Source organism: Miniopterus schreibersii (assembly GCF_964146895.1).
Source record: "Miniopterus schreibersii genome assembly, chromosome: 2".
In the NCBI taxonomy this organism is placed as follows: Eukaryota; Metazoa; Chordata; class Mammalia; order Chiroptera; family Miniopteridae; genus Miniopterus; species Miniopterus schreibersii.
The window spans coordinates 21064613-21078685 of NC_138102.1; the positions used below are offsets into that span (position 1 = coordinate 21064613).

Consider the following 14073-nt stretch of genomic DNA (forward strand, 5'->3'; position numbering starts at 1 on the left):
GCCCCTTATCAGAATCATCCTTGGCAAATATGTTTTCCCAGATTGTGGGGTTCCTTTGTATTTTGAGGCTGTTTTCTTTTGCTCTGCAGAAGCTTTTTAGTTTGATGTAGTCCCATATGTTTATTTTTTCCTTTGTTTCTCTTGCCCTAGGAGTTGTATCAGTGAAAATTCCACTCCGTGGGATGTCTGTGACTTCACTGCCTATGTTTTCTTCCAGGATTTTTATGGTTTCGTGACTTACATTTAAGTCTTTTATCCATTTTGAGTTTATTTTTGTGTATGGTGAAAGTTGGTGGTCTAGTTTCATTCTTTTGCATGTATCTGTCCAGTTTTCCCAGCAACACTTATTGAAGAGACTGTCCTTACTCCATTGGATACTCTTGCCTCCTTTGTCAAATATTAACTGACCATAATGGCGTGGGTTTATTTCTGGGGTCTCTGTACTGTTCCATTGATCTATATGCCTGTTGTTGTACCAATACCAGGCCATTTTGATTACAGTGGCTTTGTAATATAGTTTGAAGTCTGGTAGTGTGATCCCTCCCACTCTGTTCTTTTTTCTCAAGATGGCAAATGTACAGTCCCATAGTGTTAAATATAGTTACATCATTGTGCAGCCATCACCACCTTCCATTTCCTGAACTTTGCCATCTTGCAAAATTGAAGCTCTGTATTCATTAAAAATAACTCCCAATTCACCCTCTTCCCAGCCTCTGGCCACCACCATCCTACTTTCTGTTTCCATGAATTTGAGTACTCTATGTACCTTATATAAGTGGAAAATTATGTATATTGTTTTGCAATTAAATATGGAAGAGCATAGTTTATTTAATAGTTGAAGATAGGTATTTACAACGTGATAGGAAAGCAATTAGAAGCACATTAAAAGTCAGCATGATGCAAATGCAAGGATGCAAGAACCCAGTTTCTCATGGGCTTCATTCTTTTGTATGTCAACAGCATTAAGTGTGGTGTTGAAGTTGCTAGACTTTCTACTAAAGCATGGAAGCAGAATGCTGGCATAAAAGACTTGCACATCTGGCTCTGCCTCAGCCAAGGAGAACTCAGATATTTCATCTACAAAATTAGGGGTTTGAACCAGAGATGGTCTCCAAGTTCACTCATTTGTTCAGCAGTTTGAGTTTTTTCTTTTGCTGGGCTGTGTTTTAGATGCTGGAATTATAGCTATAAAAAGAACAGATTCAGAATCTTTAGCCTCTGGGAACTTTCATTCTAATGGGGTAAGCTAGCCAAAAAGTAAGCTAAATTTTTAAAAAAAATCTTTACACTGTTGTCTGTGTCCATGGGTTATGCATATATGCATATAAGTTTTTGATTAATCTCTCCCACACTCCCCCACCCCTGCCTTCCCTCTGAGATTCCTCAGTCTGTTCCATGCTTCGGTGTCTCTGGATCTATTTTGTTCATCAGCTTATTTTGTTCACTAGATTCCACATATGAGTGCGATCTGATGATACTTGTCCTTCTCTGAATGGCTTATTTCACTTAGCATAATACTCTTGAAAATTTATTAGTAATGTGTCTTTTGAAGACCCCTCTATGTTTAATTTATGTAGAATTCTTTTGGCTTTATGTACATTTTTCTCCCCAGATTTGGGAATATTTCTGTCATTATTTCCTTAAATAAGCTTTCTGCTCTTTTTTCTTTCTCTGCTTCCTCTGGGAATCCCATAATGCATATGTTGTTTCTTCTTATGGTGTCCCACAAATACTTATAGGTTTTCTTCTTTTTAATTTTTGTTTCTCTGAATGGATAATTTATAATGATTGTATGCAAGTCTATTGTTTCTTCTGCTTTTGAAGCTTTTTATATGGAATTTTTCAGTTTAGTCATTTTATTGTTCAAATACAGAATTTCTGTTTGGTTCTTTTAAAAAAATCATTTATCTCTTTGTTAAACTTCTCATTTTATTCATGTATTGTTTTTCTGATTTTTATTTATTTATCCATCTGTTCTCATATCCAACTTTGCTTAAGATTATTAAGAAGATTAAGATGATTAAGAAACCAGTCACCAAGTCAGCCCAGATAGTTTTGAGGGGTCTCAGATATCTTCTGTGGGTATGCTTGCTCTACTTCTCTTATTCCCTCACTGGGAGTAAATTTAGGATTGTGTGCCTGCAAGGCCAGTCCAGATGCAGAGAGCCTCCCATTTACTTTCCCTAAGGCAGCGCCCTGAAGTGTTTAAGGTTGCCTAACTTCTCCTATTTCAGTAGAGTCAAGCCAGCTGCTGATATCCATATGTTGTGTGCAGGATTGTGCACCCTGTTTGTGGTCCATGTGCACACACTGTTGGTGGCTGGGGAGATGGGCCACCAACTCTAGGGTATGTGTTTGGAGTGCTGGTGGTGTTTGTTGGCTACTTGTGGGTGTCCTCAGGTGAGGGGATTTTATTGGTTCATGACTGTGGGTATGGTGGAATCATGGGCAAGTTAATAGACTATATGTTTGGTGGTTGTAATCTACACACTAGTGTCTGTGAGCCCTCGTTCCTTTTCCCTACTTCTGGTTGTCCCCAGAGTGCCCACTGTGCCAACTTCCTGAGTGTTCTGGGTGGGACATGACAATAATGGGCCTCTTTGGCAGTGTGTCTGCCACTGTTAGAGAAATCATGGGCCAAGTGGGTCTCTGTTGATATTGAGCTCTGCCACCTTGGGGGAGGGGAGAGGTCATGTGGGTAAAGTGAAATTGTTCTTCTTGCCCTATTCAATGCATTAATATGGGTTCATCATTTATAACAAATATGTCCCTCTGTTATATACGTAGATAGGCAGACATGAGCAGAGCAACGATGATGGTCCAGGGACAGAAACTCACCAGGGCAAAAAGCCCTGGATGCCTAGCAAAGGGCAAAACTGGGAAAATAAGGATCCTACCCCCAGAGTAACCTCTCCTCCCTTAGCATATTGTGGGTCATTTGGTTTGGACCCCCTGACTTTACATATAGCTAGTGATGCGGCTTAGAGACCCCTGACCTTTTCCTCCCTAAGGATAATATCTAGACCGCAGTTGTGTTTCAGCTCCAAGCCCAGAAAAGCAGCAAAACTAGACAAGGGATGCCATGGCTGCCTCAGGAGCAGATACATTGACTAATGACCACCTGCCTTGGCACTGACCAATTAGTGGAGACTACAACCTTGAAAGAGCACACCTGGAAAGCTGATGAATATTCCGCTTATTTATTGAGACAATCCCCTGAGACCTCCCTTAAGAATTTCACCGGCAAGAAAGAGATAAATACGCTCAGGACAAAGGACCCAGCTCATGCTCCCCACTAGGGAGCACAGCAGCACCATCTCTTTCCCCCTTCTTCCCTCTGAGGGGATCCCACAAGGCTTGCAACCAAGTGAGCAATGGGCAGTGACAACTTGTCTCAGGCTTACCCCCTGAACCTGTCTCCAATACCCCCTTCTCTCTCTGACTTCTCAGTGAGCCAAAGCAGCCCAGCCTAGGCTCTCCTGTTGTTTTCCCTATGTTCTTCCTTGTTTCACTGACCTAAGTATATTTTTGCTGCAGCCAATACATTCTTTCTTACTTTGCTACACTTTGTCTCTTGATTGAAATCTTTCCTTCAACAAGACAAGAACCAAGGTCATCATGTCCTTGGTAACATCTCTAGTGAGAGAGATTGATAATGGTGCAAGCTTTGCATGTGTGGAGCAGGGGTTATATGGGAAATCTCTGTACTTTCCCCTCATATTTTCTGTGATATTTAGACTGCTGTAATAAATTGTCTTAATAGCAAAAGAAATTAGAATGACATTAAGATTGTAATTTATACATATTTGTAAAAGAATGCATGTTCTCAAGAAACAAGTTAATACTTTCCCATTATATATATTTCCCTTTACCAAGAATTTTGACCACTGGTTTTTATTTGAATGTTCTCAATAAAGTATTGAGTTTTGTCATCTGATCCATCACTTGGAAAATTTGTACAAGGTAGCAAGTACACGTTGAAAACATGAGAAAAAGTATACAGAAAACCTGTTCTGGGGGAGAGGATATGTGTGAATGTTATATAAGTTGGGCCTCTAGGACCTTGGAAAGCTAGAACAAATTTGACTTAGTTTGCGTAGGGTAGTGATGTTAGCTTTAGAAAATGGGGCTTGAATTGAAGAAAGGATTTGCTGTGATGATAGTTCTATGTTTCTTGGCAAAAGCAGATATACAGAAAGCGAACCCTGGAAGCTATCAGCTAAAGAGTAAGCACTGAAGAGTTCAGAGGTATATAATTGGAGAAGTTATTTCTTTTTACAGTTGTTTGCAGTGTGGTATGTGAAATAAATTTTCTGTGTGTCCTTAAATTTTCTTCTTTTAAAATCTACAAACTTTGTTCTAAATGTTTATGGTGTCTATTTTTTGTTTTATAAATGGTTGCTGATATCTGGCATATGGAGAAACCAAAGGCTGCATATGTGAGCATAGCCATATGGATTGAAAGTAATTTTTATATTAATTCCTTATCTCTACTTTCTTTTTTACAATTATGGTAGTCTGATTATCTTTGTGTTTATCACACCTTTCAGAAGCATTATCCACTCATTTAGGCACAATAAATTCAATCACCTAAGTTTCTATGCTGTGCTTAAGTAGTTAACTAGAAGAATGTCCTCATTGATCTTAGCAACTTAGATGGAAAATCAAAGCCTGAAGAGAGAGAAAACTTGAGTATCATTGACATGTAATCCTTTCTTATGTTTCTTTTTCCTTCTAGATAAAACCACCTGCTACACTTTGTAGGGAATCAACTGATGAAGAATGTGATTTTGTTGAATTTTGTAATGGAGTTGACTCACACTGTGTGCCTAACACTTTTAAACGCAATGGATCACCTTGTAATGCAAATGAATCCTTCTGTTATGAAGGGCATTGTCAGACTTTTGATGAACAGTGTAAAAATTTAATTGGAGGAGGTAATGACCATATTTTCTTCTTAGTTCCTAAATTCTGCAAGCTCTGTTATTCAATTCTATAGAACAAAAATGTAGATGTTATTTGTTAATAAGTGAAGTCTTGTCTAGGGTATATTACTGTTAAGGGAAATAAGACTTCCTTGATTCTGTAAAACAAACACCCCCCACCCTCTGTGAATTTATATGGAATTCTTATTTGTACATGGAAGAACCCTCAAGTAGAAATGCAGCTTCTCAGAACGGTATATAGAATTTGAGGTGGTGGGGTTTAGTTTAGACTTAAGTAAAACAAGGTTTTGTCTAGAACAAAGCAGGGCTATTACTGATTGTGTCTCTTTCAAGACTTGGTCTTTTCAAAGGGGCTTGCTGAAAAGCGAGGGCTTCAGCTTGTCTAGTCCAGTTTGATAGTTTCCTATAAATGTGTGAATTATTAGCTTCATTGAAATACTATACATTTTCCTGCACATATGCAGGTTAGATTCTTTGAGAGAGAGACATCTTTTATTCTTAATCCTTCCTTAGGCCTTCCTTCACCACGTGAGAAGAGAAAATCCTAAGTATTGTCTAGATCAATACGAATGCCAGAGGAGATGAGAGAGAGGTTTTGGTAATAATTATACTTTTGTCCTGCTTCTCTATAGAATCGTAGTTTGCCACGTGTCAAGACAGTGGCTACATTAGAACAGTATTTAAAACATAATTGAGAAAAAATCAAATTACCATTAAAATCAGGAGAAACATAAATGTGTACTCCACATTCAATGTATCTCCACATAAAACTAGGAAAATAAACCTGAGTGCTCGCCAGATATTTTTAGTGTTAGATGATAGCGGGGTGTCAGCTAGGTGTTCCCCAGGTAATTTATCTTATTTACTGTTTGTTTAGTATTAGCAGTGATTTCAAAGCCCTCTGTGAGAAACTGTATGTGAATAAGTACAATAATCATCTCCTAAAATAGTACAACTTTCTTTTTGGAGGAATTTCTTATTTTCTAATTAATGTCTGGCCAGTCCAAGTGATCACTTGTATTAATGCATCTAGGACAAGATAAGTCTGGGACTGGCTGCCAGTCAACACTTGTACTCATTTTTGGAAAACAATTCCTTTTTTGTGGCTTCCTGTAGAGCTTGGAGGCGAAAGGCTGCTGTTGAAAATTTATCCTCAGTCATCAGTGTTTCAATCCAAATTATAATTCTTTGACTAGGTCATCTATGGAGGCCTGTCATAGACATCTGTTACTAGAATTGTCTTGAGGAGGGTTTCATGTAATTATGAAGTGGGCATTAGCTTTCCAACAGAAAAATCATATATGGTTTATAGGCAGCAACCAATAAAAAGCTTATTCTACAGACCTAATACAAATCATCATGTTCCACCAAATTATTGGTTTCTGGACAAAATTTGCTTATGGCATAACATTTAAAGACAGCTTCTGCATGAAGCGATGATATTTAAAGTAGAGACATATATGGTAAAGGACGTTGAATTTAAGCATTACGTCTTTTTAAAAATTAGATCAGTAAAAATACCTCAAGTGGAAATGTACCACCCTTTTCTAAGCTCCTTGCCAAATTTAGTATTTTTAAAAGTCCAGCTGTTACAGCATGCCCTTCAGTGTTATTTCTGCACATAAAGAAACTCCCTATTTTAGATATATAAGTGATGTTAAAGTTTTGGTGGTGTTTAGTTTGTGGTGATGTTTGTTTTCCAGGAGGTAGAAAATTTCATTAGTTGTAAAGTCACACACATTAGTAGTGGGATCTGTCACCAAAATGAGTTGTATGGCTCCTAAAAGCATGTGAGTACTAGCTCAACAACCTCTGAATTATTGACATTTTAGGCAGAGACATTTCTTTGTTGTCAAAGGTGGGGGTGAGGGGGTTTGTCCTGTGCATTGTAGAATACTTAGCAGCATTCTTGGCCTTTGCCTACTGAATGCAATGCCTGCAGATAGTTTTGTTTTTTATAACTGGGGTGAGACTGATACTGGTCTCTATAGGGTAGAAATCAGGGATGCTACTAAACATTCTACAATGCAAAGAACATTCCTTACAACAAAAATTATCTGGCCGGAAATGTAAGGGCTTACTAATGCCGTCTCATTAATTGCTTTCTGGCTGCTTTGTACTTCCATTGGGAGAAAATACTTGCGTATCATATATCTGATTAGAAATTCATATTCAGAATATATAGAAAACTCCTAAAACTCAACAACAAAAACCAAATAGCTCAAAAAGTGAGCAAAGACTTAAATAGACATTTTCCCAAAGAAAATATACAAATGGCCAATAAGCACATGAAAAGAAGTTCAACATTATTAATAATTAAGGAAATGAAAATCAAAACTACAGTAAAATATTACCTCACATGCATTATGGCAGCTACTATAAAAACAACAACAAAACAAACAGAAAACAACAATGTTGGTGAGGATATTAGGATATGGGAACCCTTGTGCCCTGTTGGTGGCAATATGAAATGATACATTCACTGTTGAAAATACTATGGAGGTCCTTTAGAAAATTTAAAATAAAATTAGCATATGACCCAGCAATTCCACTTCTGGGTTTATATCCAAAAGAACTGAAAAGTAATGTCTGTAAGACATATTTGTACTCCTATGTTTATAGCAGCATTATTCACAATAGCTAAAACTTGGAAGCAACCCAAGGGTGCACTGACAGATAAATGGATAAAGCAAAAGGATATATAGATATATATATAATCTCAGCCTTAAGAGGTGGAAATTTTGCAATATGCTACAACATGGATGAACCTTGAGGACATTACACTTAGTGAAGTAAGCTAGTCACAAGAAGACAAATACTGTATGATTCCACTGATAGGAGGTTACTTAGCATAGTCAAAATCATAGATACAGAATGTAGGATGGTGGTTGCAAGTGGCTTGGAGGAGGGAGGAATGGAAAGTTGTTAAATAGGTATAGAGTTTCAGTTTTACAAGATGAAAAAAGTTATGGAGATGGATAGTAGTGATGGCCACACAATAATATGAATGTATTTAATACCACCGAGTTGTACACTTAAAATGGTAACTTTGTACTGTGTATTTTAATACAGTAAGAAATTTGGAAAAACAGATGAAAAACCCAATTCACTTGATATTTGGAATCTCTCTTCAAGATTTTTAAAAACAATCCACCTAAAAATTTTTGAAAGCTTCATTGCATTATTATTCCAGCTAGTAGTGTTTTACTCTTTTAACATCATGTTTTGTGTGTTTACACCTAAATCTTTAATTCCTCAAAGCTGGGAAATGATTTTTTCCCACCTTTTGTTCTTCCTTGAACATATAAAACAGACCAAATCCATAATAAATATATGTGGACTGTGATTTTGAAAGTTGAGGAGGGGACAAAAAGGAGGGATATCTTAGGCCCTACGATGCCGATGTCACTCACTTGAGCATTTTGTATAAGGGAGGTCTACTGGTTAGCTTTTGATTTTGTCTTGCCTTAAGTTTTTTTAAAATTTATCTTTATTGTTGAGAGTATTACAGATGTCCCCTTCCCCCCCACCCATTGACCCCCTCCACTTCACTCCTGTCCCCTCCCCTGGCCTTCACCCCATTATTAACTGTGTCCATGGGTTATGCATATATGCATATAACTTCTTTGGTTAATCTCTTCCCACCCTCCACTCCCCTTCTCTCTTTCCTCTGAAATATGATCATCTGTTGCCTGTGTAAATGTCTCTGGATCTATTTAGTTGGTCAGATTCTTTTGTTCACTAGCTTCTTAAAGAAGATCCTTCAACTTTCCCTGTAGTGCTGGTCTGGTGGTGATGAACTCCTTTAGCTTTTCCTTGTCTGTGAAGCTCTTTGTCTGACCTTCAGTTCTAAATGATAGCTTTGCTGGGTAGAGCAATCTTGGTCGTAGTTCCTTGTCTTTCATCACTTTGAATATTTCTTGCCACTCCCTCTGGCCTGCAAAGTTTCTGTTGAGAAATCAGCTGACAGTTGTATGGGTGCTCCCTTGTAGCTAACTAATTGCTTTTCTCTTGCTGCTTTTAAGATTCTCTCTTTGTCTTTAACCTTTGGCATTTGAATGATGATGTGTCTTGCTGTGGGCCTCTTTGGGTTCCTCTTGTTTGGGACCCTCTGTGCTTCCTGGACTTGTAAGTTGATTTCTTTCCCCAGGTAGGGGAAGTTTTCTGTCTTTATTTTTTCAAATAGGTTTTCAATTTCTTGGTCTGTTTCTTCGCCTTCTGGCACCCCAATAACACGAATGTTGGGCCTCTTGAAGTTGTCCCAGAGGCTCCTTACCTATTTTCATATTTCTGGATTCTTTGTTCATTTTGCTCTTCTGGTTGGGTGTTTTTTGTTTCCTCATGATCCAAGCTGCAGAATTGATTCTCAGCATCCTCTACTCTACTGTTGATTCCATGTAAATTATTCTTCATTTCAGTTCCTGTAGCCTTCATTTCAAATTGGTACTTTATTATGTTATCGATTTTCTCAGTTATTTCCCTAATAGTCTGCTTAAACATCCTTATAAACAAAATTCTGAACTCTGTATCTGTTAGCTTGCTTGGATCTATTTCATTTAATTCCTCTTCTAAAGATTTCTTCTGTTCTTTCCTTTGTGACGTTTCTTTGCCTCCACGTTTTGGCTGCTTCCGAGTGTTTGTTTACATCTATTAGGTAGAGCTGCTATGTCTCCTGAAATTTGTAGGTGGCTTTGTGTAGTAGATGTTCTGTAGGGTCCAGAGGCTCAGCCTCCCCAGTCACTTGAGCTGGGCCTTCTAGGTGCTCCCCTGTGTGGGCTGTGTGCACTGTCCCGTTGTAGTTGAGCCTTGGTTGCTGTTGACATCACTGGGAAGAATTGACCCCCAGGCCAATCAGCTGTGAGGACCAGCTGCAACTACAGCCAAAGAGCTGCTGTGCTGGAGACACCCCTATGGAGCAGGATTTACTTCAGTGGAGCTTTGGTGTTCACCACGTGCATCCCTTGAGTGTCACTTGTGGAGGTGGTAGGGTTGAAATCCAGCGTGGTCGAGTCTGACCACCAGGTGCCCCCTCACTCTTCTGGGAAACCCCCACCACCAAGATTCCCTCCGGGGTTTAAACCGTGTCTCCGGGATTCAGCCCCAGCCCGCCCTCCTCTCTGCCCCTTCCTGCTGGTCTCGGTGCTTCTTCAGTTCCCTGGTTGCGGGGCTTCCCTTCAGCTGGATTTCAGGAGGCTCTGAGTGATGGTGGTTCTGTATTTTAGTTGTGATTTTGATGTGGTTGCGGGAGGTGACGGGTGCAGCTGTTTCCTGTGCCGCCATCTTGTTTCTCTTCCCTTAATTTTTGAAAGGTAGTTTTGCCCAGTAAAATATTCTTTGTTGACAGATTTTTTTCCTTTCAGCTTGGAATTATCCCACCATCTTCTGGCCTGGAGGTTTCTGCTGAAAAATTCATTCATAGTGTTATAGGGGGTCTCTTGTATGTGGCGACTCCCTTTTTTTCTACTTTTGAAATTCTCTTTTTGTCTTTGAATTTTCACAGATTATGATGTGTCTTCCCATGGATTTCTTTGGGTTCAACTTATGTGAATTTCTTTGGTCTTAGTGGATCTGGATGTCCATTTCTTCCCTCCAATTTGGGCACTTTTTAGCCATTATTTCTTTGAATATGCTTTCTGATCTTTTCCTCTCTATTTTTCTTCTGGGACTACAGTAATGCATATTAGTCCTTTTGGTTGTGTCCCATAAGTTTATTAAGCTTTACTCCTTTGCATTCTTTTATCTTCCTTGCTCTTACTAACTAATTTCTAATGACTTCTCTGAGAGTCCACTGATTTTTTTTTTCTGGTGGGTCTAGTCTGATGTTGAACCCCTTTAGTCCATTTTTCAATATAATTAATATATTGTAAGCTCTGTGACTTCTGTTTGGTACTAGGAGCTTTGGAAAAATGGATCAGCTCTTTTCCTTCCAATGCAAAAAGTGAGATCTGGGATTATTCATGCACTCACTTATGTGGTGATCTGGAGGGGTATTATTGTGTCTACTAGCCTAAGCTGTCACCTTTGTTGTCTCCTGGGTAGCTAGACTGTCCAGACCCATCAAAGCTCCAAGAACTGGCAAGATAGATTCCAGTTCTTTGGAAATGTGTGGGTCCTGGGCATGGACACAAATCCCTTCCTTCTCCTGGGTGAAACTGGGAGGTAGATGGTCTCTTCCTGCTTGAAAGGCACTGTGACAAGGGTGAGTCTCTATTGAGAAGTTGCCCTGAATCTCCCTACTGGCTTTAGTGAGTCTGGTTTTGTATTCTCTCGGAGTAAAGGAGACTGTTATTTAGTTTAGGATTCACCACAGAGGGAATTTATCCATGAATTATTGTTGAATCAATGCATTTGTGAGAGGGGAGAGTCCAAGACTTCGTTCACTGTAATGTTGCTGGTGTCTTTCTCCCTCTGCAATAGCTCCCCTCCCCCCCCGCCACCCAACATTATTGAGATCTAATTGACATATAATACTGTTTAAATTTAACGTTTACAACATGTTGATTTGATACATTTACACATTGCTAAATGATTGCCACCGCAGGATTAGCTAACAGTTCCATCCTGTCATGTAATTACCATTTCTTTTTTGTGGTGAGAACTTTGATTTGCTCTCTTAGCAACTTTCAAGTGTATAATACAATTTTATTAGCTATAACCACTATGCTATACATTATATCCCCAGAACTTGTAAAGACAATAACTGGAAGTTTTTACCCTTTGGCCATATCTCCCTATTTCCACTACCTAGTGCCTCTGATAATTACCATACTACTCTCTGTTTCTCTGAGTTTGGTGGTGGTGTTTTTTCAGATTCCACATATAAGTGATGTTATATAATATTTGTCTTTCTCTGTCTGACTTATTTTACTTACCATTCTGCCTTCGAGATTCATCCAGGTTGTGTCCAGTGGCAGGCATTCCTTCTTTTCATGGCTGAATAATATTCACATACACACATACACACATACACACACATACACACACATTTCCTTTTACATTTATCTGTTGATGGACACTTATGTTGTTTACATATTTTTAAGGCTGCAATGAATGTGGGAGTACAGATATTTCTTTGAGATCCTGACTTCAGTTCCTTTGAATATAGAGCCGTATGTGGGATGGCCGGATTTATTTACTCGTATTTTTAACTTTTTGTTGAACCTCTATACTGTTTTCCATAGTAGCTGCCCCAATTTACATTCACACCAACAATGCTACTTAGCCTCACAGCTTCAGCCTGGACATCCAAGCATGCATTGGCTGTAACCTGTTTCTATTTTACTCTGGAAGATGTATTTACCAGACCTTTTGCCCCCCAGCCAGGGCCTGTTTTATTGTATTTTGATATTCCTAAACTCCATTAGACACTGCAGTTATAGGTGGTGCTTGGAGTGTCTTTACCTGGACACATTTCATGGAATTAGCTTACATTTTCCTCTCCCTGTCTCATATATTCAATCACAGGTGATTAAAATGATACTTTCATTTGATTGTACTCTACACTTTAACTGCTGATAACCCCTAAACAGTCAAACTTAGGAGTAGCTGCTTGTAATATTCTTGAGCACTGAGATCAACGTCACCAAGTGCAGGAGACTGGGTTTCCTCACCCATAAACAGAAACATACATGCCTGTCTACCTTCATCACAGTCCTTCCCTGGTAATAAAATGTGATGGGAAAGCACTGTGAGTTACAAAATACAAGGGATTAACAAGTAAGGTGAACAAATATATAAAAGTACACAAATAAATGTCTTCTTTCTAGAGATAATTGCAGCCACGTAGGAAACAAAACAAAAAAAAGAACTTCCCAAACAAACACTGCCCCCCCCCCCCGCCCTAGTTACTGACCTTTACTTGGCCCTACCAAATGAAAAATGTATCTTCTTGATCCCACTACTTTCTCAGAATCTCTTCCAAGAACATTCTCACCCATAGCAGGTCATTCCAGTTCCTGATGTGACCAGCTGTTGGCGTTGTCCATTAAGGAACTTGCACCCTCAGGGTTCCGGGAACCCCAGTGACTTCACTGTTGCTATAAGGGTGTCAAGAGTCTGCCCTAAAATGTCCCAAACTTCTGGTCACTGTCTTTCATTGTTCATTTGGGTTTCATGGTGAAATCAGTTTGAAGCTGGCCAAATAGGAAAGTTGATACCATATATGCATAAATCTCTCAGGGCCCAGGAGAATTAGATGACAGAACTACAGCAGACTTAATTTTGGGAGACATAGAAAATTGTGGCCAGGAGTAAGTCAGCCAGGGCAGTGGGCCTTGGGTGTCAAGAAAACAATGCTGAAATACCTATCATCCTGAGCCTCAAAAGTTGAGCTGAAAAAGGCCACTGTGGAGGATGCTGGGTGGTTCAGAGTGGTGGGTTACTGACGTGGCTTCCCAAGCCAATTAAGGGAACTGGGTGGATTGGAAGGGTTTTTCAAATGGCACAGGTTTTATAGAACAAACAATGACCTATCCCTATCTAAAATTTAGTGTTTTTGTTCATCATAGATTTTCCTTGCAATGAAGTTTGATTTTTTTTTTTTTAATGCATTACAATATTATTGAATTATTGAGTTTTTACCCCCTTAAATATTCCACCATCCCAGTCTTGGCCCTGTATAGAGTTTGGACCCAGCTGAGTGTGGCTCAGCAGTTGAGCATCAACCTAGGATTCAGATTATGGTTCGATTCCCGGTCAGGGCACATGCCCGGGTTGTGGGCTCAATTCCCAGTCGGAGGTGTGCAGGAGGCAGCCGATCAATGACTCTCTCATCATTGATGTTTCTATCTCTCTCTCCCTCTCCCTTCCTCCCTCTGAAACCAGTAAAGATATTTAAAAAAAAAAAAAAAAATTTTGGAGAATTGCCCAATTTAAATTGGATTTAATCAGAGCATTATTTTGATTAGAGCAAAGCAAACAGAAACTAATTACTTATTGGTGAGTTAGGAGTAAGTCTTGCATTGGCTGGTGTTTCTCAGTGGTTAGAGTGTCAGCCCATGCACGGAAGGGTCACCAGTTTGATTCCCAGTCTAGGGCATGTACCTGAGTTCCAGGTTCGAGCCCTGCCCTATTGGGGTTCATGTGGGAAGCAACCAATTGATGTGTCTGTCTCACATCGATGTTTCTC

The 14073-nt window shown here is 39.2% G+C and overlaps 1 protein-coding gene across 1 annotated transcript in view; it reads left to right on the plus strand.

The window, feature by feature from the left end:
- The window catches only part of LOC308553631 (disintegrin and metalloproteinase domain-containing protein 5-like), an 80068-nt gene that overhangs the window by 44760 nt on the left and 21235 nt on the right, over positions 1–14073 (plus strand). Inside the window, exon 17 of the mRNA XM_081129654.1 lies at positions 4739–4937. Coding sequence (XP_080985780.1) covers positions 4739–4937 — 199 coding nt within the window. The remainder of the gene's footprint in view (positions 1–4738; positions 4938–14073) is intronic.